Here is a 27,137-nt window from a genome sequence, read left to right as displayed (position 1 = left end):
AAAGACAGTCTCATGCAGGGATTATTTTCCTTGTCTTTTCAATTCTTGTTTTATTTAAAAAAATATTTTCCAACAACTTCTATTTTAAGAGCTTGTAAAGTTACACTCAAGGGTTAATTAGGGAGGAGAGAGGAGCAGTGGGAAGGAACACCTCCAGGACCTTGTGAAGTTGAACAGAAAAGAAACTCAGCCCATTCACACCCAAAACCTGGTCTGGGGAACTCACTGCTTTGAAATGCAGCATTAAAAAGATATGAGAGGCCTATTATAATAAGGATACAGGGTATTTTAATGATTAAAAATGAAATCTTAATGAAGAGGGGTTTTAAGCTTTAGAGCCATAAGAAGCTCTGACATATTATCTGATTATGTGTTTGCTTGAATCTTGAATCTGTTTTAAGCAGTCATGTAATTTTTTTATGGAGACTCTTGGAATGCTTTGTCAAAGCCTTGTTTAAGAGGAAATGGAGATGTATGAGATACATGGATAGTTTTGACTTAGGGCTCACGGAAACCATGTGTCATGTTGGGAAAGCAGTCATGTCAGTGAAGAAACATGCTGTAAAAAGGTCTGCCTGCTTTTAAAAACAAAAAATCTTTATCACTCATTTCACCGGCACTTATTCAGATACTCTGGTCATCTTTTGTTTTGAATACTTTAACTGATAATGTTAAAGATGCTTATGGGATTTGTTGTTTTTTAGTATTGAGACAAAGCGTTGGTAACAAAAAAAATTCTTGGTGTTGATTAAAAGTTAATCAAGCTTTTTTCCAACCTCTTATTTTTTTGAAAGCAAGGAGGGGAAGAAATCCTTTTGTGACGCCTTCTTTAACCTTCATTCTTCCTGCTCATAAAAAAGCAGCTTTGTGCTCTTGACCTTTCTGTCCTTGTAGGCACAGAGCAAAATTCTGAGTTATGCTGCTAGCCCATGTGTTTACTAACAAATTCTCTAATTTAAAGCAGCCAGGAAATCCTCTTTGGTGCTACCTGTTCTGTATCTTTATAACATTAATGTTCAGATGATATTCTTTACTGGGTGGAATATTTGCATATATTTCCAAAGTGAGACCGAATCTCACAAAATGCTGCAGTATTATATTGTAAATGGATCTGAATTGAACAAGACATCTGTAGTCACCCTTGTCTTTTTTTCCTAGCAATTGCTGGCACAAGTGTTTGACATTATGTTGAAATGGAATTCTGCAAAATACTTCGGTGTGAATGGGTACACAGTAAAATCACATGCAAGAAATGAAGCCATTTGGTCATAACAGATCTCATTGCAGTTTGCTAGTAATGTTTGCATTGACTGAAAGGCTTATCTGTCACCTCTTGTATCTTTGAAGAAGTGTGCAAGTTCTTATGTTCATCCATTATCGTATTAAGAGCCGCTTTAAAAATCTTTAAGTCTGTTAAATGTTGAGAAGTAATTGCTCTTTTGTTCCCTGCATGGCATCATTAATTCAAAAGAGCAAGAGGATTATAAAGACTCTATTTTCTCGGGCTTTGTGGCTGTTCCTTCAAAAAACCCCCAACACAACACTGGAAAAAAAAGAACATCAAGAGCAGTGGTACAGTAGGTATATTAGTTGTGAACTCCCTAAATCCGGATACCTGTGAATTCGGTAGAGGTTTGATTTTTAGGATGTAATTACTGTGTTCTAGGTGATTATTGTTTCCCAGTTAATTTAACATAATACCTTTGCAAGTCCTATTTCATAAATGGAATTTATGTATGTTCAAACTGTGCTTGACTTTACGGTCTGCTTAATCACACCGCAAAACACTTGTAAACAAGACTTGCTGAAATTAAGCATTAAAAATAGTTTAAGATGATTTTCATGAGCTCTGTGCAACTGACCCAATGCTTGAAATTTGTAGGTGACGCACTAACAGTTGGTAGTTAAGAAAAGCTTGCATCATTCCTTTGTTACTGGTTGTAATTTACAGCAAGCAGCTAACAAATGGTGACAGTTAACATCTGATGGGGTTCCAAACCCCTTCCTGGCTGCTTCTTTGGCTGTAGTTAATAGTCGTCTAGTGAAGGACTGAACTACGTTATCTGTAGCTTGCTATTGCATGACTAAGAGGCCACATGAAGGGAGAAAATGTGGGGTTTACCCCGTGGAGCTAAGTGATGAGAGAGCTTAGTGCTCTGCAACCGCTCTCAGCTGCCAGTCCCATCCTTGGGTGCAGCTCTAAATCAGGCTGCTTATGTTCAAAGCCCTAAATGGGCTCACAGTGTTATCTCAAAGGCTGCCTGTCTTCTCTGTAGTAGCTTCTTCCGTAGGAATAAAGCTGCTGAAGTACAGGTTTGGTCCCTGCTTTGTGAAATACTCGGGCACTACGCAGATGGTTGAACAATTTACGGTCTTCAGAAGAAGGCAAACCTGTTTTTCGTTTTGGTGTTGTTTTCTTAAAGCAATTGTCCCTCTAACAGTTATGGTGTAAAATGGGTCCTTCTAATAAGCTTCCAGAGTAAATAGAGTAGGTTCAACTCTTAAAATAAGCTGCTTAGCCTCAGAGCCGTAGTAGGGGATAGATGGGAGAATTGTTTACTGCCGTAGGTAGTGGTGCTTGTGTGTGTATGTGTCAGAGCATTAGCAGTGGGCTGTGTGCTGATAAATTTCAAAAGGTCATTCTGAAGGAAGTTCTGTGTATGACAACATTCCTACACACATGTATGTTAGAAAAGGAAAAATCTTACTAAGGCTGTGATTCAAGAGTTCACAAAGTAAGAATGCCCATAATTCGGTGGCCTTGAGAGAGTTTTGTTCCTTTCTGTGTTTGCATCATCTTGTGACTTTCCAGTGGATTTTCACGGTCATCCTATGTTCTAGTTGCAGCGTTCAGATGGATGTTTAAAGAAGGGTTTACTTTTTCATGGCCTTTACCATTATATTAATTGCTGTAATTTCAAAACATGTATTTTCACAATATGTTTTCCTTTTGTTGTACAGATAATCGGATTTTTGGTGCTCATTCTGAATACCTAGAGCCTGACTTTCAGAGTACTTAATGCTATACAGCATTTCAAGTGCTGAGAGCCCAGCTTACACTGATCTCCGTTTCAGCTCTGGAGGCTCAGTGCCTCTGCTGTTCAGACCAACATCTACAGTTCAGGCTTACAGGAAAAGAGGGGTATAAAATTTAATGACTGACTGTACTGAGCAAGTGGAGCTGGTCTTGTGGGTATTTGTAAAGGTCTACTGTGACTAAATGGTGAAAGATTCTATTAAAGCTAAGAAAAGTCATTCCTAAAACCAAAGCTGTGCATGCACATTATAAGCCACTCTTCCGATCAGTGGGGACTAAAGTTGTACCAATAAAAGGTTCTCAAGCTTACCATAATAAATCTTCATATTTATTTTTTGCTTATCAGGAAAAGGAATAGGGTGAAGAATGGGTTGAAGAGCGTGGGGGTGGGAAAGAGACAGGCCAAGCACTTTTGAAGTGTTCTTGGTCAGAAGTATCAGGGAGACCTCTTTCCTTCGGCAAATATCAGCCAAGGATAAATCAGACCACGTGGAAGATAGCAGCCTTCTGTTGTGCTTAGATTCTGGGTTAAGAGTTCAGTTTTACAGGTGTCTTGATAGTAGTGCTTTGACAGGGCTCATTGTTGTTAGCATCCGCCCCCTTCTTCTTGCTTTCACAAAAGAAAACCTATGAACTCAAGCATGCAAGAGCTGGGATATGGCAAAATTAGCGTTGTCTATGTGATCACATTTTCAGGAGTGACAATAGGAGACCTCTTGTATGCACATAACAAGATTTGCATGTATCATGATGAGGCATTTTACTGTCTGAAAATGTGATGTGGTTTTAAAGCTTATCCTTCATAGCAATGGTCATATATCAGTTACTAGAAATATCCTTGCTGAATCCTGGTCTCACTAGTCTTCCTAAAGTCAAATTAATGAAATCGTCCTGCAAAGGGTTGCTTCACTGCCCTCTGCATGGTTCACACTATGCCAAAGGCATAGATAACATATGTTTTTCTGTTTGGTTTTCTCTAATTAGATTTCTTTAGTGTCAGTAATTATAAACAGATTGTCTTCTGCCCTTTAAAATTTTAAGAAGCCCTCTTTATTATTTCATTTTGTTTGGAGAAGCTATGAAAAGGATATCTGCTACCTGAAACTAAAATTAGACAGCTTACAATGCGTATGGGTTTGGGAACAGGAGAGGGAAGGAAGGAAGACACAGCTGAGCCTGTTACCAACACAAACTTTCTGTTTCCCTTTGCTCTCTGTTGGAATAGGATATTCGAGAGACACGAAAGCTTTCTCTTCTCTATTTAACTGCATTTATCTGAACTCTGCCAGAGTTCAAGTTACAACCATCTCAAGATACCTGACCTTGACAGCCCCAAGTCCTGCAGAACAGGTGTAGACCACCTGAGATTGCATCTCACAGGCTGGGCATTGTGAAATAACTACAATAACTACTTGTAAAGTAGGTTGGTACATCAATGATGCTTTGTGAGTCAAGTCATCATTAGAGTCCTTTGTAGTCTCCTGTAGTGTAGCTCCAGCCTGGCAAACTGTTCAAGGTGATGTTGGACAAATGCTGATCTGCTCAGAAGTTATCTGCCCTTTGGGGTAAATGCTCATTTGAGAGGGATCTCTCTGGGTGAAGATCTGTGGCATGAAGTGGCTTAAAGCACTGCATCCACTTGTGTTCCCAGTGCTGTTTGTTTTAGGGGCCGTGGATCACAATTAATGACTGTATTTCCAGGTGCATTTCACACAGGTTATCAGCTTTCCCTTGGCTTTTTGATTCCCTTTGTTCCCACAGAGATCGAACGCTGCAGTTTCACTCAGGGTGAGCTGTTCCGTAAGGTGTAAGTTACTCTTAAAGCACCCTGTTTCCTCGCAGTCCCCTCGCCTTTCCCACCCCGGATTCTGATCCCTCACAAGTCCCTTACTCCACTTTGTCTGTGATACCACCACATGTGCAGGTTTTCTGAGATGGCACACTATCTGAGGATTTTCTTTCCTATAGGAAGCGGGTTATCTCAGGAGCATGAGGGTTATGTAGGTAAAAGGGGGGGGGGGGGGGGCGGGGTTCATCTGTATGGGGTTTTTTAACTTATTGCAAAGTTTATGATATAAGAAAGAGAGGTTTGGAAGAGCAGAGTGAGTAAATTAACCATTGGGAGAAGAGATTAAAAATATATCGTCGAAGTGATCTGATAATATTTGTTGTCATGAAGCACTTAGTAGTGTTTGAGAGGTTCTATAGGACAGATGAAAGAAGCCTTCTTTTCTGCCCCGAGGAAGTTTTTGGTGGGGAATATTTTTGTTCCACTATGTGTTTTAATTCAAGCATGTCACTTCTTGTTAGTAGCTCTTTCCATATACCTCCTTTCCTGCCTTTTAAAGATTATGAGTATAATGATTTCATTTTGCAGGAGAGAAAGGAAGAGGAAAAAAAAGATAATTTATCTTGCGATCCATGTTTGGCTTTCCTTGAGAAACTGTTGTTCTCTCAGCTGCTGATTGAAAAGTATTAAGAAATTAAACCTTGGGGTGGAAAGACAGACTCGAGTTGGTGAGTGCAGAGAATCCAGAATTCCTCTGGCCTTCCTAAATCCCTTGTTTTAGGCACTAGGAGATGTGACCTCCTTCTTGTTGTAGAAGTGGCCAAGTTATGAATTCTTTCTCCTGCATCAACTCACATCTCTCTGTCTTCTGCTCAGCAAGCGGGGACTCAGCGGAGATCCCCGAGTTGCATGCCAGGTGCTACATTGGTGAAAAGAATCCTGTATGGGAAGGGTGTGGTTTGGGCTTATAATTACTGTGCCTTAATTATTCACAGGACATTGTAAATGTTTAGTATACAACCAACCTTATTTCATCCATATTTCATTAGCTGTAGTCCCACTGAAATTGGACCTGCAGTAAGAAATGTAGATGTCCTACAAGAAGACGAGTAGATTACTGAGTAGTGTGTATATATACACTGGTATTTATTTCTAAAAAAAAACTCCACCAGTGCTTGTCATTAATGTTTAACTACACATTAGGTTTTAGGGGTCTTTTACTTAAGTTAAAGTACCCGTTGCCTAGTCTGCATATCATTTCCTTTACATAGAGTAAGGAAGTGCTGGTTTAGAACTGCAGCATAAGTGTATTTGTATTATTTCATCTTTTAGCATCCAAAGCTCCAAATTCTATTTTAGGTCTTTTACATTATGGTTGTTGTTACATCTTTCTGGTAGTTTTACATTGATCATAATTACTTCCAGTTTCACAACATTATAGGAACAAGAAAAACAAAATATACTGATGATGTTAAAGGAGGAGAACCAGACTGTTTTGTTTAGAATGTCTGAATTATTGATGTTTATGGTTTTAAAAGAAACTTTAGCTCTTCCACTTGTTCTACTGGATTCAAAATATTTTGTAATGACAAGAACCATCTCTGGGGTTTAAAGATTTTCTGGTTTCCATTGGAGTAGAAGCTAAAGTGTTGGAGAGGAATCAGACAGCACTCTCTGAATTTAATGCACTTTGTAAAAATTGGTGAAAGGTGTCATCTTTTACTATACCCATGGGAGAATAAAGGCTCGCAAAATAGGGCTGTGGTTTTCATCTTAAAGACAATTTCCCTGTTCTGTCAATATTTTCACTTCTATTGCAAGGGAGTATTTCACTGTACCGTACCGAAGTTTTCTCTTCCCATTGTACTTTGTGATTAAGGTGATGGATATAAAATACATTTTCTTTCTTTCCCATTAGCTTGCTGATTGTGTGTATTGATACTTTAATGTCCTAGCTTATAGATAGTGATAATATATATATTATTAAACTGTCTCCCCAGAATGATATTTAAACCCTTTCCAGCTAGGGGAGGGAACTCCAGTGGACACTGCTAGGTTTTCATCACGGGGTACAAGTGCTGGCACAGAGACCCCAGAGGTGCAGCCACCTGCCAGCAATTTCCATTTAGACAGAAGCCAAGTACAGACTGCATCTGCGCTGCCCAGCTGCACCCACAGGTTTTGTGTCACAAAATTTTGGTCCAAGGTGCTGGCTGCTGTTATTCTTTCTGAACTGGCTTAATTTTGTGGTTATTTTACAACTTCTTAGTTGTTCTTTCGTCTTGCGTTAAAGTTATTTATGATGTTTCGGTTTCCACTCAGTCCATTGCAGTAACAGACAGCAGGTTGCTGTAGAACAAAGAAGTTGGTGTTGAGGACACTGTGTCCATGGAATGTGTGTCCAAGGTAACTTCAGATTAGCTCTCTTCAGAGAGCTTTAGTTACCATCAGCAAACCAACTTTTAGGTGAGCTTTGGATTTCGTCTTCCATTGTAACTTCATCCAAAAGGAGCATTTTGCACAGCAACACCCAAGGGCTCAGGGAGGGATACGCAGGGGCTCATTTCAAAGGTGTTGTTCTGATCTGTTAACATAAATACTAATGTGAGTTTTCCAAAGAGGACTGTGGTCAGTCAAAAAATCTAGTAAAGTTAACAAAAGGCCATTTTACTTGAAAACCAAAGTGCCCTCGTACCCTTGGGTGACTGTGGGCGCTTTATCCAAAGCGTGTGCTACCTTGGTAAGTGTGTACAACCCACAGTAAGTCAGAAACATCATACCAGTTTGTAGTACATTGGTCACAGGATGAGTAATGAATGCAGAAACAGGGCTGTGAATGTGTTTTCTCTGGGTTTATAATTAATAAGTAGTTACTTCTTAATTTACAAGTCACAGAAGAGAAAGAAAATGGTTTTTACACATTCAGTGGTTTGGATTTTTCATGCTGTAGCCCAAAAATGTGATGGAACAAAAGACATAAATGTGGGCCCTCAGTAATGAATGCTGCAAATTTGATAAATGTTCATAGGAGACCTAATAGGTCTGATTAGTCATCTTGAGTTTCCTTCCTAGGTTTAATGGCCTCCATTCCTTATAAAACAGTGACAAGTGGTCTGTTGTGAACAGCTTCATGTTTAATGAATAAAATTCTCCAATAGAGAATTAACTGCAAGATTCTTAGTAAAATGAGGTATGTTTGGAGGAAGCAGCTCTAAAGCAGTCCAGATGAAAAATTCGCTGCAAATGGCCAAAGAGATTTGGGCAAATACCATGTAGATTCTAAGAATATTAGTCCTTGCCTTCAGCTTAAAATTTCTCAGGAATTGTTAAGCCTGTATCTGTGGTGGCTGCTGGCCATCCTGCCTTACATTTCACATTTCATACAGTGTTCCCATATGAGCAGCAGCTACTGAAGCGTCTGCTCACTGGAAGAAGTTTCTCCCTGAGGCCATGCTTTCTAGTGAGCAGTAATGCGCAGTTCAAGGCCTACCTTCTGCAGAAGAGAGAAAAAATCTGCTTTCTCTTTTGATTTTTTGTTTGTTTGTTTTTATTTTGTTTTTTATATAAGATTTTTAGGTCATACACGTAGTCCCATTGGTTGATCAACTCACGGAATAATTGTTTTAGCTGGGAGAGATGTGTTTAAATGTTTATGAAGATTATTCATTTCCTTAGTTTGACCATCTAAAAATAGAGAGCTTTCTGGAACAGAGAAAAGCTTAATTTCTTCTGGTAGAATACTTTTTATTAGCGTAATTAAGGGCAATAAGCCAGGAAGGTTGTGTTTCCAGTCTGCTTGTTTCATTGCACCTGGGATTTGTTGGAATGTCATGTATTACTCTGTAAAGAAAACCTTGACTGTAATGGAAAAAATCCTTAGGAATTTGATTTTAAGTGGTTTTATTTAATACCGTTTTTAAAGAGTTAAAAGAAAAAACTCTGTTGGCTGTATTTTGCTTCACTTGAAAATTTCTTTAATGTTATTAGATTTACCAACAATGTTAGTTTCAAATAAGGCTATGATTTGAGTTAGACTTTTATTTTTTTAAAATAATCAACCCTTTTTAAAAAAATCTTAATTATAAGATCTAAAAATCTAAAGAGTAAAGCAAAACCTCGTAAGAGTTCCCTTCACACACACTCCCCCAGCTCTGTCACAATAAGCATTTGATAAATAGCAATGTTGATAAAGCTGGAGACTAGGGAAGAGGGTGTGTTGTAAAGAAGTAGAAACATTTTCAGAGAAAGGATTATGTTTGCACCCAGCATTTTATCTAAAAATACTGAGTAGTTATGGCACACAGGCAGGCCATCATCACTCCTTGTTAAGGCGAATTTAAAACCAGACATTTATCCGTAAGTAAAGCTCTGAGGGTTCTGCAGTGCAGTGCTTTGTTTTGGCCTATAGTCAATGGTGATGTATGGTAGCACGAAGTGCATATGTAGAGACTGCATGCTGTAGGCCAGAGATTTGGGGTTTGGGTTTGCTGGGTTTTTCCCCCCCTTTCCTTTTCCTGAGCTGGTCAGGAAAGCCTGACTTTTTTCAGCAGTCAGTTTTCTTGCTGGGTTTTTCCCCCCCTTTCCTTTTCCTGAGCTGGTCAGGAAAGCCTGACTTTTTTCAGCAGTCAGTTTTCTTCTCTGGCAGACCTCATTGCAACATAAACGCTGTGATGTTAGTAGAGGGAAGGTGAAGAGGTGAGGATGACACCCACCCTAGAGGGTTTGGCATGTAGCAGCTATTCCTTAAAACCAGTGTTCTTGGAAATGGTGTCATTGCAGGTTGTCTGACACGGTCCCAGCCCTTATAAGACTCCCCTCCTTTGTTCCACCTCCCTATAAGCTAACATTTACATGCTGCTGCCTGTTCTGTTTTTTATGGGAGAATACACAGCGTAGTAAAGCATGGGATGGCTGGACAAAGGAGAAAAATAATCCATGCAAAAAGGGTTAATGAGAAGAAAACCACCCCAAATTCTGCCATCATTCAAGCTCCAGATCTCACAGTTATAAATTGTTCACTGGCATTTGAAACACTGAACGTTTGATTCCCCAGAGGTAGTTGAGTAGATGCTCTTTCACACTGACTTGATTGAAGATCTTTAACTCTTTGAAGAGTATTGATAAGTGTGATCATTTAGTTAAAGAAATCTGGGATTATGCTTGTAATACAATGGCATTTTTATTCTTCGGGGGGGTCTACAAAATAAAAGAAAAATAAGAAGTAGTAGGTTCTCTGGTAGAAACAAATGGATGAGGCTCAGATTTAAGGAGACTTTGCTTGGCAGGAGTGGTTTTGCTATTCCAAAGCTGCAGTTCCTATGGAAGCCCAGGAGAATTTAGTGTTCCTTCTGTAATGGATCTTCTGACCATTGAATTGCTTTTTAGTTTTTGTTTGTTTGTTTATTCCTTCCAGGAAAATTATTTCATTTGTTAGAGAAATATCTGAAGAAATAACCATTTTTTTCATCTTCTTTGGCCTAGAAAATGCAAGGCAATTTCTTTTTGAGCTATAATATGAGCTGTCATGCTGTGTGTACTACAAAAGATACTCTCAAAAGGGTGTGTGGATGTGTTTGAGCTTGTAAAATGTTAAAATCTTAACAGATATTAAAAATAATTAAAGCTTCTTATTGAAATCAGGGATCAAAATTTAAACCCACAATGTCCAAAATATCAAAACCTTGCCATTTTTCCTATTTCTTATAGACATTCATTCTCTAGAGTTTAGGCTGGTAGGTATAGTTACATTGGTTTAGCAAGACAAAGGGATGGTGCTGTCTGTATTTATTGCCTGTGTAGTTTAGAACAATCTGATAGTAGCTGTTTTCTCTGGCTACCTGTGCTACTTATTTTTAAATAAATCGCTCTTGTCTCGCTTTTTATTCTCAAAGAAAAGCAGTTTTGTGTGTTGCATTGCACCCAGCTGATAAGCCTAACCATTAGCCTCAGGCACGTATTTTCCTTCATTTTTTCCTTCCCCCAGTTTATAGGGAACAAAAGTCATCGGGAAAACTGGATGATTAGAGGCACTTCCAGCTGAGTTTAAGCCTCTGTGTGTGACATGCAGAAATATAATTTAGACTTGCACAGCACTTCTCATCCAAAGCTTTGAAAATCGGTCAATATCCTCGTATTACAGGTGGTAAAACTCTTGCAGGAGAGGAGAAATGACCAGTGTGAGGTCTCACAAGAAATGAGCAATTAGGAAAACCCCACAGGACCTTCAGCCCCATGCAGTTCCTACATTTGAAACTGGCTCAAGTACTGGATGGAAGAAGTAATGCCTGTGTTTTATGGTGTGGTTAGGGCAGGCAGTTCAGCTTATTTTTGCTGGGGAGTTTAAGGCCATAAATGTGAGACTGAATTTTGGATTTGAATTCTGTGGTTCTTTTGTGTTAAGAAAATTGTGGAGGAAACTATATTCTGATTTAGAGTTTCTGAGACAACAATTATGTAGAAATTACAAACTCTGAATTGTAGTTGATATTTTACCAAAAAAGGGTGATGTTTTAAAAACCAGGAAACTTGCCACAGTGCAAACCATAATACTTTGACTTCCTTTTTCCAGGTAGGAATCCCATCCTGTCATTTAAAGGAAGATAATGTGGCTAGAAACACAGGGGAATATTGCAGCATGGGCTTAATTTCCAAAGTAGGAGATCTCTAAGGGCATTTATACTCCTGGTACACCTGAGCTCAGCTCTGTTTTCTGCAACACAGCGAGGAAGCTTTGAGGACCTTGTGAATCCTGATCCAGGGATGAATTGTGTAGGACTGTGTTAAAACTCCTTTAGTGGTCTGGTCCTTTAGATGTGACAGGTCACTCTGCCCTGGTGTCCTCCCTTCCCCCTTGCTACCATGTTACCTGCATTATGCATCTCTATTTATCTTGCTTTTGCTTGTGTTGGGGACAGGAGAGTGGCTTATACAGAACCTGATTTTAGCACATCCATTAGCAAGGTCTCAGCATAGGAGAAACTCAAGATTACCTCTTTTAGGCCTAAGTCTATGAGGCTCTCAAGTTTCCAAAGCAGTTCAAAATGCACTGAGTAGGACAGAGAATTTCACTGTAGATTATGAGGCAATACGTCTAGTTGATAGGTGTATATATAAATTTTCATTTTCCAACTTCAGCCTTTTTTCCCCAAGTACCTGTGCAGATTATATAGCTGTAAGTGTTGGAATTATCCTGTCTCCACCAATGAATGGATATTTAGTATCTTGGCTGCTGTAGGAGCAGCTAAATGAGTTACACAGGTAATATATATCTACAGTGCCGAGCATTGTAGAAAATGTGGCTGTGTGATACAGATTTCTGTGTGGAGCCAGATAGGAATGCTTTGGGGGGTTTTGAGGGTATTTTTGTGGTTTTGGTTGTTTGGGGTACTTTTGGGTTTTTTTTCCCTTCTAATAAAAGTATAAAATGCCTTTTTTTAATAGTGTAAATCTTCTGAACTGTGACTGTAAGTAAGTCTTTATCATCACCGTACCAAAATACATGGAGAATTATTGTTATTGGCAGACAGCAATAAAAAAATGCTTAGCAATTCGTAATCCAGGAATATGCAGCCCCATTAAGGATAATAAACTGTCACAGTTCAGCACACTGATGGCTTTAGGAGCTGGCAGGCACTAGAATATCTTATGCTAAGATAATTCATGCCTGAGGTTATAAACTGTATGTTTTATATATCAGTAAATTTTAACTGTAATAGAGGTATGTTTTAATATAGATTTCTTCTGGGGGGATTTCACTGTTCAGAAGGAATAGTGAAAGAAACAGAAAACTGTGTCATTTCATAATTGGATTCTCTGGGGTTTGGCAGCCCAAAGAGCAGGTGCTAAGCTTTCTGCTGAGATGCAGCTACACGTTCTGTTGCCCTTTGGTTTAGGGTAAATCAGCCTTCCATGTTACGATTGTATCTGAATTTCAGACCTAAAAATTATTGTCAGCAGTGCCTACTGGTGCTTTCTTGCATTATTCTAGCAAATGCCAGTGTTTCCAATGAGGCCACTGCAAGAGCTCGCAGGTAATTGTGCAGTAATTCCTTTGCTTGTTACTGAATTATTTTATGTGCACTTAGGCATTCAGTCCTGGAGGAGTATTTGAAAGCCAGTGATCCAAATGTATGTATCCAGTGTGACTGGAAGAGGACATGGAAGAATATTCATAAAAGCAGGAGCTTTGCAGAGGCTTTGTCAGCCTGCAGTGTTGTATTTGTATGACACAGTTTTAGAGATCATATGTGACCTAAATGAATAGTTGTCTGGCACATTAGTAACTCCTTGGACTATCATTGTACTCCATGTGAAAAGTCACATATTTCATTATGAAGTTACACCCTGAATGTTGAGCTCAAGTTTTCTTGCACATCTGACTAACAAAACCACCTCAGTAAGAGTCTCTAACTTTTTACCTTTTTGTTCACAGGCCATATGTGTGAATTCCTATGAGTTTATTTATGAAAGAAGTCACCTATAGCAATCTGCCTAGGTATGGCTGATGGCTGTTCCACAAGATAGTGGAGGTGGCTGTGCATGGTTCATCTTGGGTGGCTATGGAATAAATGCTAGCATCCCTGGGGAGGTTATCTCAATAGCTGATTGTTCTCATTGTGAAATTCTTTCCACTAGGAGTAACTTGTACCCATTACCCCTCATCTTTTCCATGTGACTCCTTGTAAAAGGGGACTCTTCATCTTCTTTGTATCTACCCTTTAAGTACTGAAACATGGTGATGAGGTCACCCCTAAGCCTTCTTTTCTCAAGGCTGAACAAACCCAATTCTCAGCCTTTCCTCATCTGGCAAGCTTCCCAGGTCTTTGATCATCCTGGTGGCCCTTCTCTGGACCCTCTCCAGCTTGTCCACATCGTTTCTTGTATAGCAGTGACCAAAGCTGAACACAGTATTTCAGGTGTGGCCTGAAACGCGCTGTCGGATAATGACTTGCTTATCTGTGCTGATGCAGCCTCCTTGATGCCACCCAGCATCCTGTTGGCTTGTTTTGCTGCTTCAGCAGGTTGTTCACTCACATTGAGCTTGCTGTCCTCCAGGACCCCCAGGTTCCTTTCCACAGAACTGCTCTCCGGCCAGATTGATCCCAGCCTGTGGTGCACCCCAGGGTTATGTTTTCCCAGGTGCAAGACCATGCACTGGCCCTTATTTAACTTAATAAGGTTTTTCTTATCCCACTGTTCCAGCCTGTCTTAAGTGTTCTTGCAGGGTGGCTCTCCGTTCTGAAGTGTCTACTTCCCCACTCAGTTTGGTATCATGGTACCAGATTTTTATTGCTTTGTGTGTAGTTAATGAATACTCCAGACACTAGAAAACAGCAGCATGTGTTAGGCTTCTCTACTCTGCTCTCCTGAGCCCCAATGGAGTGGGGTGATCAGAGGGCTGGAGCACCTCCCCTATGAAGACAGGCTGAGAGATTTGGGTTTGTCCAGCCTGGAGAAGAGAAGGCTCCAGGGGGAGACCTTGTAATGGCCTTCCAATACCTGAAGGGGCCTACAGGAAACCTGGGGGAGGGACTGTTTACAAGGGCTTGTAGTCATAAGATGAGGGGTAATGGCTATAAACTGGAAGAAGGTGTATAAAATATAAGGAGGAAATTTTTCACTGTGGGGGGGTGAGACACTGGCACCAGAGGCTGTGGCTGCCCCCTCCTCCCATGGCAGTGTTCAAAGCCAGGTTGGATGGGGCTTTGGGCAGTCTGGTCTAGTGGAGGGTGCCCCTTCCCATGGCAAGAGGGTTGGAACTAGGTGGTCTTTGAGGTCTCTTCCAGCCCTAACCATTCTTTTGTGGCACATCACTTTAAAAGTGGCCTGTTGTGTTGTTACTTTGGGTTTGTTTCTTGACATCATTGAGTTCAGGAACAAAATCTTGGCATTGCAGCAATTTGGCTGACAAGAAATCTGGTAAGAGTCAGAAGTAGCTATTTTTTTAGGAATGGAAAATTTTAGGAAAGATGCAGTTAAACGAGGTGTCATGTTCCCAACTCTGTGTCAAGTTGTTCAGGTGCTTCCTCTGCCTCTGAAGTTCATGATCTGTGAAATGCTCGAAGCTCACAGACACACACTTCTGACAAGTAGGGTGAAACAAGCCTAACTTTTGTAAAGTCTCTTGAAAGACGCTGCTGGAAAGCTTATAAGACATAAAGACAAATGTAAAACTTCAACTAATCAAGAATTTGTATTTAAAACAATAGCTTTCATTGCACAGGTGTTTTGTTTGCTTGGCTTTTATAGTTGTTAATTTTAGGAAAAATAGGTGTGAGAGAGTTCTTGACTCACAGAAGAAGTGGCTTACGTTGCAGCAGGTGTTTACTCACTTAAATTTTTGCATTAATTAAATGGGGGCCAAGCCTGTAGCAGGCAACTCTAGTGGCTTACATGAGATCTGTGTGGGAAGGCAGAGAAGTTAACTGACTTTTTGAGTAGATTAGCTGAACTGTGTAGGTATTTTGAATAAAAGTGGCATTGATTTTGCATTGCTTCATGAGTACCATAAATTGAACTGAACCAAAGCTACTGTAAGCATATTATTCTCTTTCTTCTATAGCTTGTCTGACAGACCATAGGCAGGTATGCAATATCAGCCAAATTTAAACCAGTCACACACGAATTCTCAGGATCAGAGCCACTGAACTAGTTTCACTCTCCTTTATACCAGTTTTCCTTGAGCTGGTCACTTCTCTCACTCACTACAAAATCTGCTGCTGAAGTTAACCTGATACTCTCACGTAAGCAAGATAAAGCTTTATGCAAAAGGCTGATATGGCAATTTCTGTCTCTTACACAATTTGACCCCATTGGGGTTTCTGTGGCCCTGTTACGGTTTTGGTAGTCAACTAGAGTCCCTGGTTCTTCTGTTGGCTTGCTCAGGGAGTTCAGCTGATTGCTCTCTGTTTCTGTATAAATCTCTGTATAGAAGTTGTTGTGGTTTAGCCCATCGGGCAGCTAAAGGCCACGCAGCCCTTTGCTCACTCCTCACAGTGGGATGGGAGAGAGAATCACAGGAAGAATTCCTGGGTTGAGACAAAGATAGTTTAAAAGGACAGAAAAAGAAGGGTTCATGACAGCAACAATAAAGAGTAAACAAAACAAGTGGTGTGCGATGCAGTTGCTCACCACCCACTGACCGATGCCCAGACAGTTCCCGAGCAGTGGCCCCCCGGCCAGCTTTGCCCCAAGTTTATGTACTGAGCATGAGGTGTAGACATGTCACTTGTCCTGACTGTGTCCTCTTCCAGCTTCTTGTGCACCCCCAGCCTCCTTGCTGGCAGGGCAGTATGAGAATCTGAAAAGTCTTTGACTTGGTGTAAGCCCTGGTCCACAGCAACTAAAACATCAGTGTGTAAAGACAGCAATACTGAAGGGTTACGTGTGGTGGAAAGAGTAATAGATCTCGTTGGAGAGGTATAGTATTAAATGATTCTGATGTAGTAATACTACCTGTTGATTTATCAAATTAATACTGCATTGGGAGTTTGCTTAAAAAAAGAAAAAATCATGTGTAAGATGCAAGTTTGTGACATGGGCTGCTTTTGTGTCTTTAAGAAAGAAGGAAAAATTCTCTTTATGTTTCATAATAACATTTCCATAGTCACTGGGTCCTTCATGAACTTAATTTTGATGTACTTAATTTCAAAGCTGACAAGATTTTGAATTAAGTTTTGGTGCAGATTATCTTTACAGACTGTGATAAAATGTTTCTTAAAATCAAGACAAGATACTGTGCCTAAAATCCTATATAGGTGTGATATTTTAAGACAATGTTCAGATAGTTTTAAGCCTACAGTAGGGAAATGGAACAACATACCCATTCTGTCTGTTTGTTTCTTCAAATATATTCCAAGCTTACAATAATTAATGTGATGCCATCTCTGCCATTTACCTAAATGGGATCAGGATAACATGGCCTGTATTTAAAACCATTATATGAATAGAGGTTAATTTAAGAACTTTCAAACGACTTTTGCCGTCGGTGTTACTCAGTTATTGAACCTAATTCTTTTACTGAAGCTGCAGCTATTACTGAAGCCTCTACAGTTAAATGATGGGATTTCATTTTGGTTTTCTCTGGGGATGAACTGTCACTTTGGTGAAATTCCTTCAGTTTGGATAAATTCCTTAATACAGCAGTAATGATTTGTCTTAATCTTGGGGATTATAATGTATGAACAAAAACTAGAAGAAAAATAAGGGGGTTGTTTCAGTGTTTTAATGCAGCAGATAAAATGTAAGCTGAGACTGATAGAGTGGAATAAATTCTGCTTTCATTTATGCTAATAAACGATAGTTCTCCTTGGATAATACCTATAATGAAACTTGGACAACCAAAAACACGTTCATAATTATTAGAACCTTTGAATAAGTTGGAGAGTTTTATTACACTTGAGCCTTAATAAACTTACAGTTAAATTACTGCTACCTTATTAGAGGCAACTAAGTCTAACGCATTTAACTGCCTAAATTTTTACATATTTACTTTGGAGGGAACAAAACAAAACCCAAAACAAATCCCCTTTGTATGTTTTAGGCTTGTTCCATGTCTTTGATCAGGAGTTCTGCCACTGAATCTCTCTAATGTATACCTGCATAATAAAAAGAATTCAGTAAGTAGGTCTCTCTACCTAATGCGTTCAAAGACTCATGGATATAATATCATGTTGGAAAAGATGAATACAGTAGAGAATTTTTCGTAACTCTTGAATGTATCTAAACCAGACTGAATTTTGTTAAAAGGGTGTATTTAATTTCCTTTCATATCTTTTCTATTAGACCCAACAGACTCTGGTTTTGTGGGGGTTTTGTGCTTTGCTTTTGGTACTGCTTTGTCTTAAGTAGCAAGGCTCATTATGGTGCAGAAAGTAGGATCTTGTTATTTCAGTAGCAAACCAACATCACTCAGTAGTTAAATAAGCCTTTATTTTATATCTATGTATTCTTTGGAAATGAGTGATTTATCTGATTCATTAGAAACACTCTGAATCCTTGCTGCTTACCTGGAATCACTTGGAAGTTTTTTCACTGTTCTCATTTGAAAGTCTGTTGCAAGTTGCTCTAATTTAGTGAAGGTCGTATTTAAATATAGCAGTGTCCCCAGCTATTAAAACCCGGGTAATGCTAGCCTGTTTTCACTGGGGAATGCTGTGGTGAAAACTACATCGTACACCCGAGGTATGCAGTGGCAGAGCAGTGCATCTCTTGGAACAACCTATTTATACTCTTCCCTGAGGTACTCTTAGGGTGCCTAAGGATGAGGTAAATAACCAAAGTATCCTAACTCTGGTATTTGTTCACCCTTATTAAAAAAGTGTGGGATTTTTCAATTGGATATTGAAGAAGCCAGCAGATCAATTTGTTACAAATGGAAATGCTAACCAGGGCGATAGCTTGCTCCATCTGTCATCTAGAGAGGAACATTACATTTTAACATGCCTGTGTTTTGGATGGCATTAGAGAATTTTATAACAAAAACTTGTGCATGTTTTTGTGTCTTCTAATGCATCAGAGAAAATTTAAGATACCTAATTCTTGACTTTAGGGATGTCTGTGGATATGTTTATGCCATGTGTTGATTCCAGAAGCACAGCATGGGGCTCCTAATTTAGAGTCAGCAGTAGGACAGGTTAGACTTTGCAAATTGACTAAGTGGTGCCTATTACCAGGGTGGGGGCAGAGTTGGTGGTGGAGAGGAGCTCTGCCCTAAGGAGTGCCATGGCTAATGCCAGCTCCCAGCTCACAGCACTCCTACTGTAATTCTCCTTTGTAAAGTGTGTTGGAGATCTGCTGGTAAGAAATGGGAGCACCTAAAAATACTAACTGTAGAGTAAATTTGTCATTTAAAAAAAAAATCTATTAGAATTCATAAAAGATGGAGTGGTAGTGAGGCAAATAATGCTGCGACTGGCTGCCATATCTGAGGTCCCTGTGGGAGAGTTCAAAGTTAGTTGACTCACCTTAAGGTCTGGAGCTGTGTGGCGTCTTTAATCCCAATGTAGGGATACAAAACTTGTGGTGGCTTTTGGAGGAAGGGAGATCTTTAGGGAGGGACAGGCATTTGAGCTGAAAAAAAGCCCTTTGCTGCTCTAAGTACAAGCCTGTCCTTAGGCTTTGTTGCTTTGTTTAAAAATTGAGGCAAGCCTAGGAAAGGGATGAAAGCTCAGACAGTGCCCTATTGTGTGTGCGGTGAGTGGGGGGAATGGCATGCAGATTCTGCCTGTTCTCATCTGTGCCTCAGCAGGAGTCAGAAGGATATATGTATATGTGTGTGTGTGTGTTGAGGGGGGAAAAAAGGATTCTTCCCTGAAATATACATATATATATATATTTTAAAAAGCGAAGTACAGTAATTTCACTCAAAACTTTTGCCCGTCTCAGACATGTTTGGTTCCTGTACAAGGGCTGTACGTTTGGGGTTTCTGAGGATGTGAAATCTGCAGCATTCATTGGAAGAACACGATTCATGTCATATAAAAGACACAAAACCCTAATGAACTCCTTTCCTAGAGGCGTACCTTAATGTGTTGGAGGAAGGTACATGGAATGGAAAGTTCCACAAGGTGTTTGTGTGTGAAAATGATCTGTGAATGGTTTGGGGTTTGCTTTTGCCTCGTGTGTGAAAGGGGAGTCAGGATATTGTTTTTACAGCACGTTTGAAGTCAAAGTGTTCCAGCAACTTTATCGCAACTTGTTGTAAAAGAACGGTGTAATACGAGTCCAGACTGGTGTAGGAACTGAAAGAATACACACGGTGAGACAAAATTCCCCTCTCACTAATGATTTAAGCACAACAGAGTGCACGTTCAGTCTGTGGGAACTTTTTTTTTCTTCTTTTTGGTCCGAAGCCATGACTTTGAAAAGAACTTGGTGAGAAGGTGTAGAGGATAATAATGCAGACTTCCTTGTTTATTTCTTAAGCTACTTAGTGCTGATTGATTTGCAAAAATCAGGTCCTTTGCCAAAATGCAGATCACTTAGGAACAAATAATGTTCTAAAACTTACGGTTCAGAACTTGATTTTTTTTTAATTGAGCAGCATAATTTATTATTAGTGCTGACACTTACTCAAATGTCATACAGTTGTTTTGGCGTGTGCATATATAACTCCATGGTTTAAATGAGCCTTGCTAAGTCCCTTCTTAGACTTGCTTTTCCTACTATACCTCTGTTTTCACAGATATAATAGAAAACTGTACCAGTGCTTGTCACTTGTTAGGTGCCAGAAGTATTTATTTTGTGGCAACTTATCAAACTCTGCAGTTTAGAGCCAGTGACTTCTTGGTAAACAATCGATGCTTTAAAAAAAAAAGGAAGAAAGTGATAGTCCTTGATTATCCAACTCAAAAACCCGCATGTTATCAATTCATCCATTCAGCTGTGAAAAGCTTTTCCTCTTTTGTTTTATTTGATTTGTATTACAGGCAGAATGACAGCACTCATGCGTTTAAGTGGCAAGAACTGGCTGTCTAACCGTGTGTATTGTTTCCAGTTATATAGACATAGAAGGTTTGTGTGTGTGAAGTGGCATGAGTAGTTTTGTCCAGGTGAAGAATTGTTTTTATGATTGCATGACTTTTGGTTTTGTCTGATATTCAAATGGCACTTGTGTGGTTTTACGAGATCCTGGGTAAACCAGTGTTACTCAAAGTGCTGGATGTTTTCAGTTCAGGCAAGTCGAAAAGCGAAGGGTCTTGGGTGAGATATTTGCTGCCTTGTCTTTCAGTAAGAAGAATCTGTAATACTGACAGGCGCTGAGTTAATACAGTTTTGATCGTGACTCCTAAATAAGGAGCTGAGAGACTGGAATATAGGTCTGCACTGGTGCTGCTGCAGGCTTTCGTGTTGTGTCAGCTTTGCATGTATTAGGAAATCTGCTCATAGCAAATAAAAATGCACGAACCGTATCACTGCACTGCGAGAGCCCCACTGCTGGTACATCAAAGGCAGCAGCAGCTGTCATCCAGTTTTAGACACGGAGCTTTCGAATGCCTTAATCCTCTTCCCAAACAGAAGGAAGCAGAGAGCACACTTTATTTATAACCCCCCCTTTCTGTGGTTTATGGTTTGTTTTTTAACTGTGGGTGTAGCAAAATCCAGAAGCTGTCTTCAGCAGCCATCACCGCATGGAACAAGACACTATTTTTCTTTGCATCTATTCTGGACATTTCAGTCCTCCTCATGTATGCTAAGCTCTTGCAAATCTAGTATTTATTAAAGTTAGAAATCACTTACACTGTGTTTACTCCCAAGAGTTTAAAATATCAAAGTAATTATTTGATTGTACATCATTTAGGTCTACTTCAAATTGGAATTAATTTGGTATTATTTGTTCCCCTTCAGTTGCTGAAGGGTTATGTGTTGAGATTGTACTCGGAACTAGAGTTACAGGAAACAGAGATGCCTACCATTAGAATATATTTTAGTTTGGGAAATTTTCACACTTTTTTTTTTTTAATAACAATGCAAGTTTTACAAGACAGTTATTACAAAATACCTTCTCTAAGAAGCAAGCCAGGCATGCTGCTAGCATAAGTTTCGTCTGTTGCAGCTGTTTTTAAGCTCTATATGGTACAGTGCCCTGACTCCGAAATAGGTCATGGCAGAAGTCTGGGGAAGGATATGAGGACTGAGCAAGAGGGCAGTGATGCTTTCCTGCTATACTTTGCTGTCTCACTACCATTTTCCCAAGTCAGAAGATGTCCTTTGAACTAAATAAATTCAGACAATTTTTTCTTCATTAATTTACCTAATCACTTTTCTAAACTGCATTTTAAGAATATTTTCCAGACATGTATAAACACATTTCTAGAGAACAGCATAGGAAAATTATTTATATTGACTCAAGTTATGAAAATTATTGGAAATTATAAAAGGGTGTTTTTTATGTTTTTTTTTAAATGTTTGTTTGTTTATTGGCCACTGCCTTGCAAAGTGAGTTTGTACTGTAAAGTAACCTCAACAGAGGAACGAAGTATGCAAGTGTAAAGCTGTCAGACTACAGCTAGTTCATTAAATTGTCTGCCTAGATAAACTAATAGGATATCATCTTAAGTCTTTGCTAACCTCCAGCCTCTCAGACAAAAAATACTCTGCTGTGCTGAAATAAGTAAGCTGCTAGAGTAAAATTTAATGTTGTAAGAATCCTTTTGTGTTGTCCTATTTACCCATCTGGAAGCCAGATGAGAGAAAATGGCATTTGATGACAAGGTTTGGTATGTTTAGAAATGCTTCTGTTATTAAAGTTGCTGAAGTGCCAATTACTCCTCCACTGGAATGTGCTCATTTGTGTGACATGCTAGCCATCACAACACACAAGATCAGAGATTACATGTAATACTGTGTTGTCAGGCAAGGATCTCGCAGCACTGACATTGCCTTCTTGTGGTTTACTCTTTGCGATCCCATTTTTCTTCCCCCCCTCCATTAATACCCATTTCCAAACTTCTCAGTCTGAGGTGCCATCTCTTTACATCTTTAAAAGGCTAGAAGCTTCAATATTGCTTGTAAGGAAAACAGTTGATGCCAAGAAAGAAGATGTGCCCTTAGCATTTTGGGATGTATATGATGATTTTTTGCTAGCTTGCAAAGAGGTCATCTGTTTGCTTTGCTCTTGACAGCACAATAAAGAAGCCTCAAGTAGTACCTCAAAAGCCTCAAGATGTACCTAAAAAATTTAGGCACTGTCTCATTGCTATGAAATCCTGTTGTTGGTTGGTTGAGTAGCATATGTGTACCTCCACTGGCTTTGCAACAGGAAAGGAGTTACTGTGTGCTGATACCCTGGTGCTCTGTGAGTTACTATTGGGAAGTCAGCAGCAGTTTCTGGCTACCTCTCAGGTCAATGAAGAGATGCAGAAACTGAAGGGCAGTTTCCAAGTGTCCTTAATTTATGGGAGGATGGAGACATCTCATGTTAGTTCATTTCTTCTTTAAATTTATTCCCACCTAACACCCCCAACCCCTACTCCAAGGTCATATGTGTTTAATTCAGTCTTGCAAAGTCTAGAGTGATGTTACTTTTAGGTTTCTCATATGAGAAGGAAAAGGAGAAAATAAAGTACAAAGTGTCCTGTTTGATTGTGGATTTTCAAATGATGAAGTTTTATTTCAAACTATGAAATAAGAAAGTGTTAGGCATGTGGTACAACCAGCATTTGTATCCTCTGTGCTGCATTACTGAGGATCATTCAATTCAATCTTCAATTCAATCTTCAATTGTGATATTTATTGCCCTCTCAGTTGCTAAGTTTGTTGTGCAAACACCAGAAAAGGGTGTTCCTAGACCGAGCTATTCATTCACGTAAATGGCATTAATAAATATTTCTTGTTTACTTTTACAGGTTATTGAATCACTGGGGATTATTATCTATAAAGCCCTGGACTATGGTTTGAAGGACAACGAAGAGCGAGAATTAAGTCCTCCACTGGAGCAGCTTATTGACCACATGACTAATACTACAGAAACAGATGGGAGTAGGGATGAAGGATATGATGCTCTGGATGAAGGAGTGGAAGATGATGGTGGTGATGACAAAGAGGAAGTTGAGGCCATTCATACCTATAAAGATGTCATGAAGGTACAGTACTGGGCAGTTTATATGGTACTTCATTTTTTTTTTCAATCAGAAAATCAACTCTTTTCTGTGTTAATGTCTAGTGTGATACAGGCTTTGTAATTTTCTGATTTCCCTGGTTGTTCTGTGAGGCTTGCTTTCAAAAGGGACAAGCAGTAATATTTCATGTATGGGAATAAGCAAGAAAAACATCCATGATCAACTTTATCACTGGATTTGCCATCAAGACCACATTCTGATTTGACCCATGCACTGGGCAGCCAGCCTTCCTGTTGAATTGCTTTGCATCCACTTGGCTACTTCATGGGCTGTTTCAATTAATTCACTTTTTCATTAGCACAGTATTAATTTTTAATTATTGCTTATCAGTTTGTTCCTTTGCCACCTTCCTCTACTGAAGCAGAGGAGTGCTCTTAAAGGAGTAGCTTATTTGTACAGAGTGACTCAGGATACAGTATTTCACTGACAGTCATTGCTGTTCTTGACCTGAGTTCTGAGATTTGGAAATAGAACTTATGAATCTTAATTGCAGCAGGTTCTTTAATGTTATCTGGGCTACTGTGAACTGTCATTTCAAAGTATTAATCCTCTATTTTCTACAGGCTTGAGTACAAATTTTAGAGCCCAGTGAAATCTTAGTAGAGACAAAGGCTATTACTAAGTATGGACAAAATGTGTGTAACTGAGTTATTTCATGAATAATATGAGTTTAATATAGGTTGGAAAACTGCGTGTTAACTTGTACCACAGTATTGAACCCTCTAGATTGCTGCTTTGTGAATGGAAATCATACCTAAGGACCAGGAGGAGCTTGGTGTGTTACAGAATTTGAGAATGTAGCGGTGGAAGCTGAGGCTAGAATGTCCCACATAGCACATCAGGACACATTAGCACACAGAAACAAGACCCCAGTAAAACCTGCCTCTTCTGATGGGTTGACAGTAAAGTGTGAAGCTCTTAGGAGACTGGAATGGGAGTCACTTTTGTCTGAGATGCCTTTGTATCCTCCTTGCATAAGAAATAACGCTAAATGCGTAACGCCTTCGTTTTTTCCTTCCTCCCTCAGAGAAGCAGGGGTCAGAGGGAGAAATTAATGAAAAGGCCTTTCCTTCCCCTGTGATGGGAAGGGCCTGGCTGGATAAGCTCTCTCCCCTTCAAGCCCCTGGTGCTCCCAGCCATGCTGAGTCAGTGCCCTCCCTGCGGGCAGGAGCAAAGGTTGCTTTGCTCTCTCCTCCCTTTGCAGCTCCCGTCACCCAGACACCCTCCCTAGAGGTGGCCAGCAGCACCCTGCTAAGCCCCTGTTGGAGCCGCTCCTAATGCGAGGTGATACGTAGAGGATAGAGGCTAGTTTGGCAAAAATGCTGTGAATTAGTGGGACAATCAAAGCTGAATCGTTAGCAGGAGTTTCACTTAGTGCAGAGGCAGAAGAGACATTTGTATGCACAGGGCTGAAGGCATTGATTTGTACAAGTGATTACTTGGCAAGTTCTTCACTTGCTTTCTGCAGACAAGAAGAGGTAACTTGGGCAAACTCTGAACTCTTCCAGTTACAGTGGTACACATCCCTGAAATACAAATGGGATGAGAAGAAGTTTGGTTGGGTTTCAACCATTAAGGGTGCTAAATGGCATCTTTCCAGTTCTGCTGTGTTCAGGTGTCTCTGCTAGTCTGAGGTATCGGCCTACTTATGTGTTGTAAAATCAACATCTGACTTGTATCACCTTTTTCTATTAATTATTGATCGTTCTGGAAAGGTACCACTTTTGTGGCTTAGCCATAGTAAACTCAAGGTCATCTGTCACTTCTACATCATCCTAACTTTTCCATCCTTCAGAGTTCTCTTGTTTTGCTGTTGTTCCTTTTGCCTAAATTATTTGCTACAGGCTTAACTCTGCAGCTTGCCTTTATTCCCAACTCTGCATTGTTACTGCATTGATGGCACTAGAATGGCAGCATCACCCTGCACAGTTTTTACATCAGTGAGGATTTGTAAGATCCTTTTTTCTTGACTTTATATCCTTTCAGGGCTAAAACCATATTCTGTGTGTGGTTTTTCCTTCTTTTTTGGGTTTTTTCTTTTTTTTTGAGGGGGGGTTCTTTCCCCTACCACTGGTAAACTATGTTGCAGGGCTACACCCTTATTTACCCAGTGACCATTTCCCAACAGTACTGTGTGGTCTTGTGACCATGAGGCTCAATTATTGTAATTCCCTCTTGGCAAGAATCACCGTGAAGCTTTCTCCTCTGCAAGTCTGCAGTGAATGCTGAAGCAGATTTGCTTGTTGAATTGAGCAACTGTCGTTCTTGCCTACTCTGCGTTCTCTAAATTGCAAGCTTGGAGAATGGTAGAGATGGACTGTGTGCTACTTACATTGATTTTTAAGATTTTTAACTATGTAGTCTCCTGTGTGGACATGATTTTGTCCTTGAAATGTGATAACAAGTTTTGTCCTTCTTCAGAAAGTGTCATTGTCAGGTCCAAGACCTGTCTGCCACTAAGGTTGAATTTTTCACCTTTAATCAGTGATGTTGGTGGGCTTAGATGCAGGCATAGGTATGTGTCAGTTTTTTTTCTGTAATGTGAAGTAGTCATGGTCAATCCCGAACCCTCCCTTAACCTGGAAAATGTTGAGTGATGTGGTGGACACCTATTCCCAAGAATTGGGAAGAGGGTAAGTGCTAAATAGTACCGCCAAGATCATCATTGGCAAAGTTCCTGTTTGGAGATGACACAGACAAGCTTTTGTGCTGCTTCTTGGTATATTTGGCTTATTTGGCTTTTGATTTCCTTGGCAGGATCAACCTGCTGCCCAGACTTGATCCACTGCTTTAAAAAAATGCATCTATAAAGAGAGGAGACACTAGTTGCCAGATCCTTAACGTTTTCCGTCTTTGATGTATTTCGGTTACAGCAGCCATCCTGCAAATGAAAGGGCAACAGACACAGCAAAGACTGAATGTTTTCAGACAGATGCTTTCCTTTTTTGGGACCCTTTTCCCTGCTCCTGTGCACACAGGGTGCATGTGTTACAGGAAATCTGTACATGGCAGGAGGGCTCGTTGCGCTGTGCCCATGTATGAGGACAGACGTGGACACAGTAATCATGAGGGGTCGGGAGCACATCAACAGCATGTGTATGGCTTGGGGAGCCTTGGGTCACCAGAGGATCCGGTCAGAGTCAGCCCAGCATGCTGGGTGGTGTTGGGCTTGCTAAGTATGTGAAATCCTGTCATGTGGCACCTTTATCACGGTGTGTGGCCCTTCCTAATACTGAAACGAGATGATGCAGTTTATCAACCTCTTCCAGAGTATGTTTAAACACTAATTCCACTCCTAATTGTAATGTTATCTCACTCCTTATCACACAGATCTCTGCAGTCAGATGGTTTGAGCCAGCTCCGCTTTTCATGTGAACCTGGAGGCGCTTTCTAAACTGCAGTTTATCAATATCTGCTAGCCTGAGCCCCAACCCTAAACCCAATTCCAGTATTACCCTTTATTCTAGGCCAGCGCCCTCTTCTAATTCCAGATGTAAATAAAGCCACCTAACCCTTTGATAGCAGGTTTTATTCTGTGCTGGTATTTGCTGGGCTGAACTGCTGTCCTAGCCCTGTCATTTCTTTCTGCTTTGAACGTCATCGTAGCCAGATCGCTGATGCCAGTACTAGACTTTACCCTAGCTCTTCCTCAGAGCAGAGGTGTTTTCAGTAGTATCTGCAAATCACAGCA

At 40.0% G+C, this 27,137-nt stretch overlaps 1 protein-coding gene across 1 annotated transcript in view; it reads left to right on the top strand.

The window, feature by feature from the left end:
• SPIRE1 (spire type actin nucleation factor 1) overlaps positions 1-27,137 on the top strand; it is a gene marked incomplete at its 5' end in the record, with an annotated part of 127,940 nt that overhangs the window by 36,936 nt on the left and 63,867 nt on the right. Inside the window, one exon of the mRNA XM_084260577.1 lies at positions 23,174-23,410. Within this exon, the coding sequence (XP_084116703.1) occupies positions 23,174-23,410 (237 nt within the window). The remainder of the gene's footprint in view (positions 1-23,173; positions 23,411-27,137) is intronic.

The sequence above is a fragment of the Gallinula chloropus genome, assembly GCF_964237585.1.
Source record: "Gallinula chloropus genome assembly, chromosome: 2".
NCBI lineage: Eukaryota > Metazoa > Chordata > Aves > Gruiformes > Rallidae > Gallinula > Gallinula chloropus.
The sequence above is the reverse complement of the archived record's forward strand: the minus strand, read 5'-3'. Positions and strand labels throughout refer to the sequence as shown.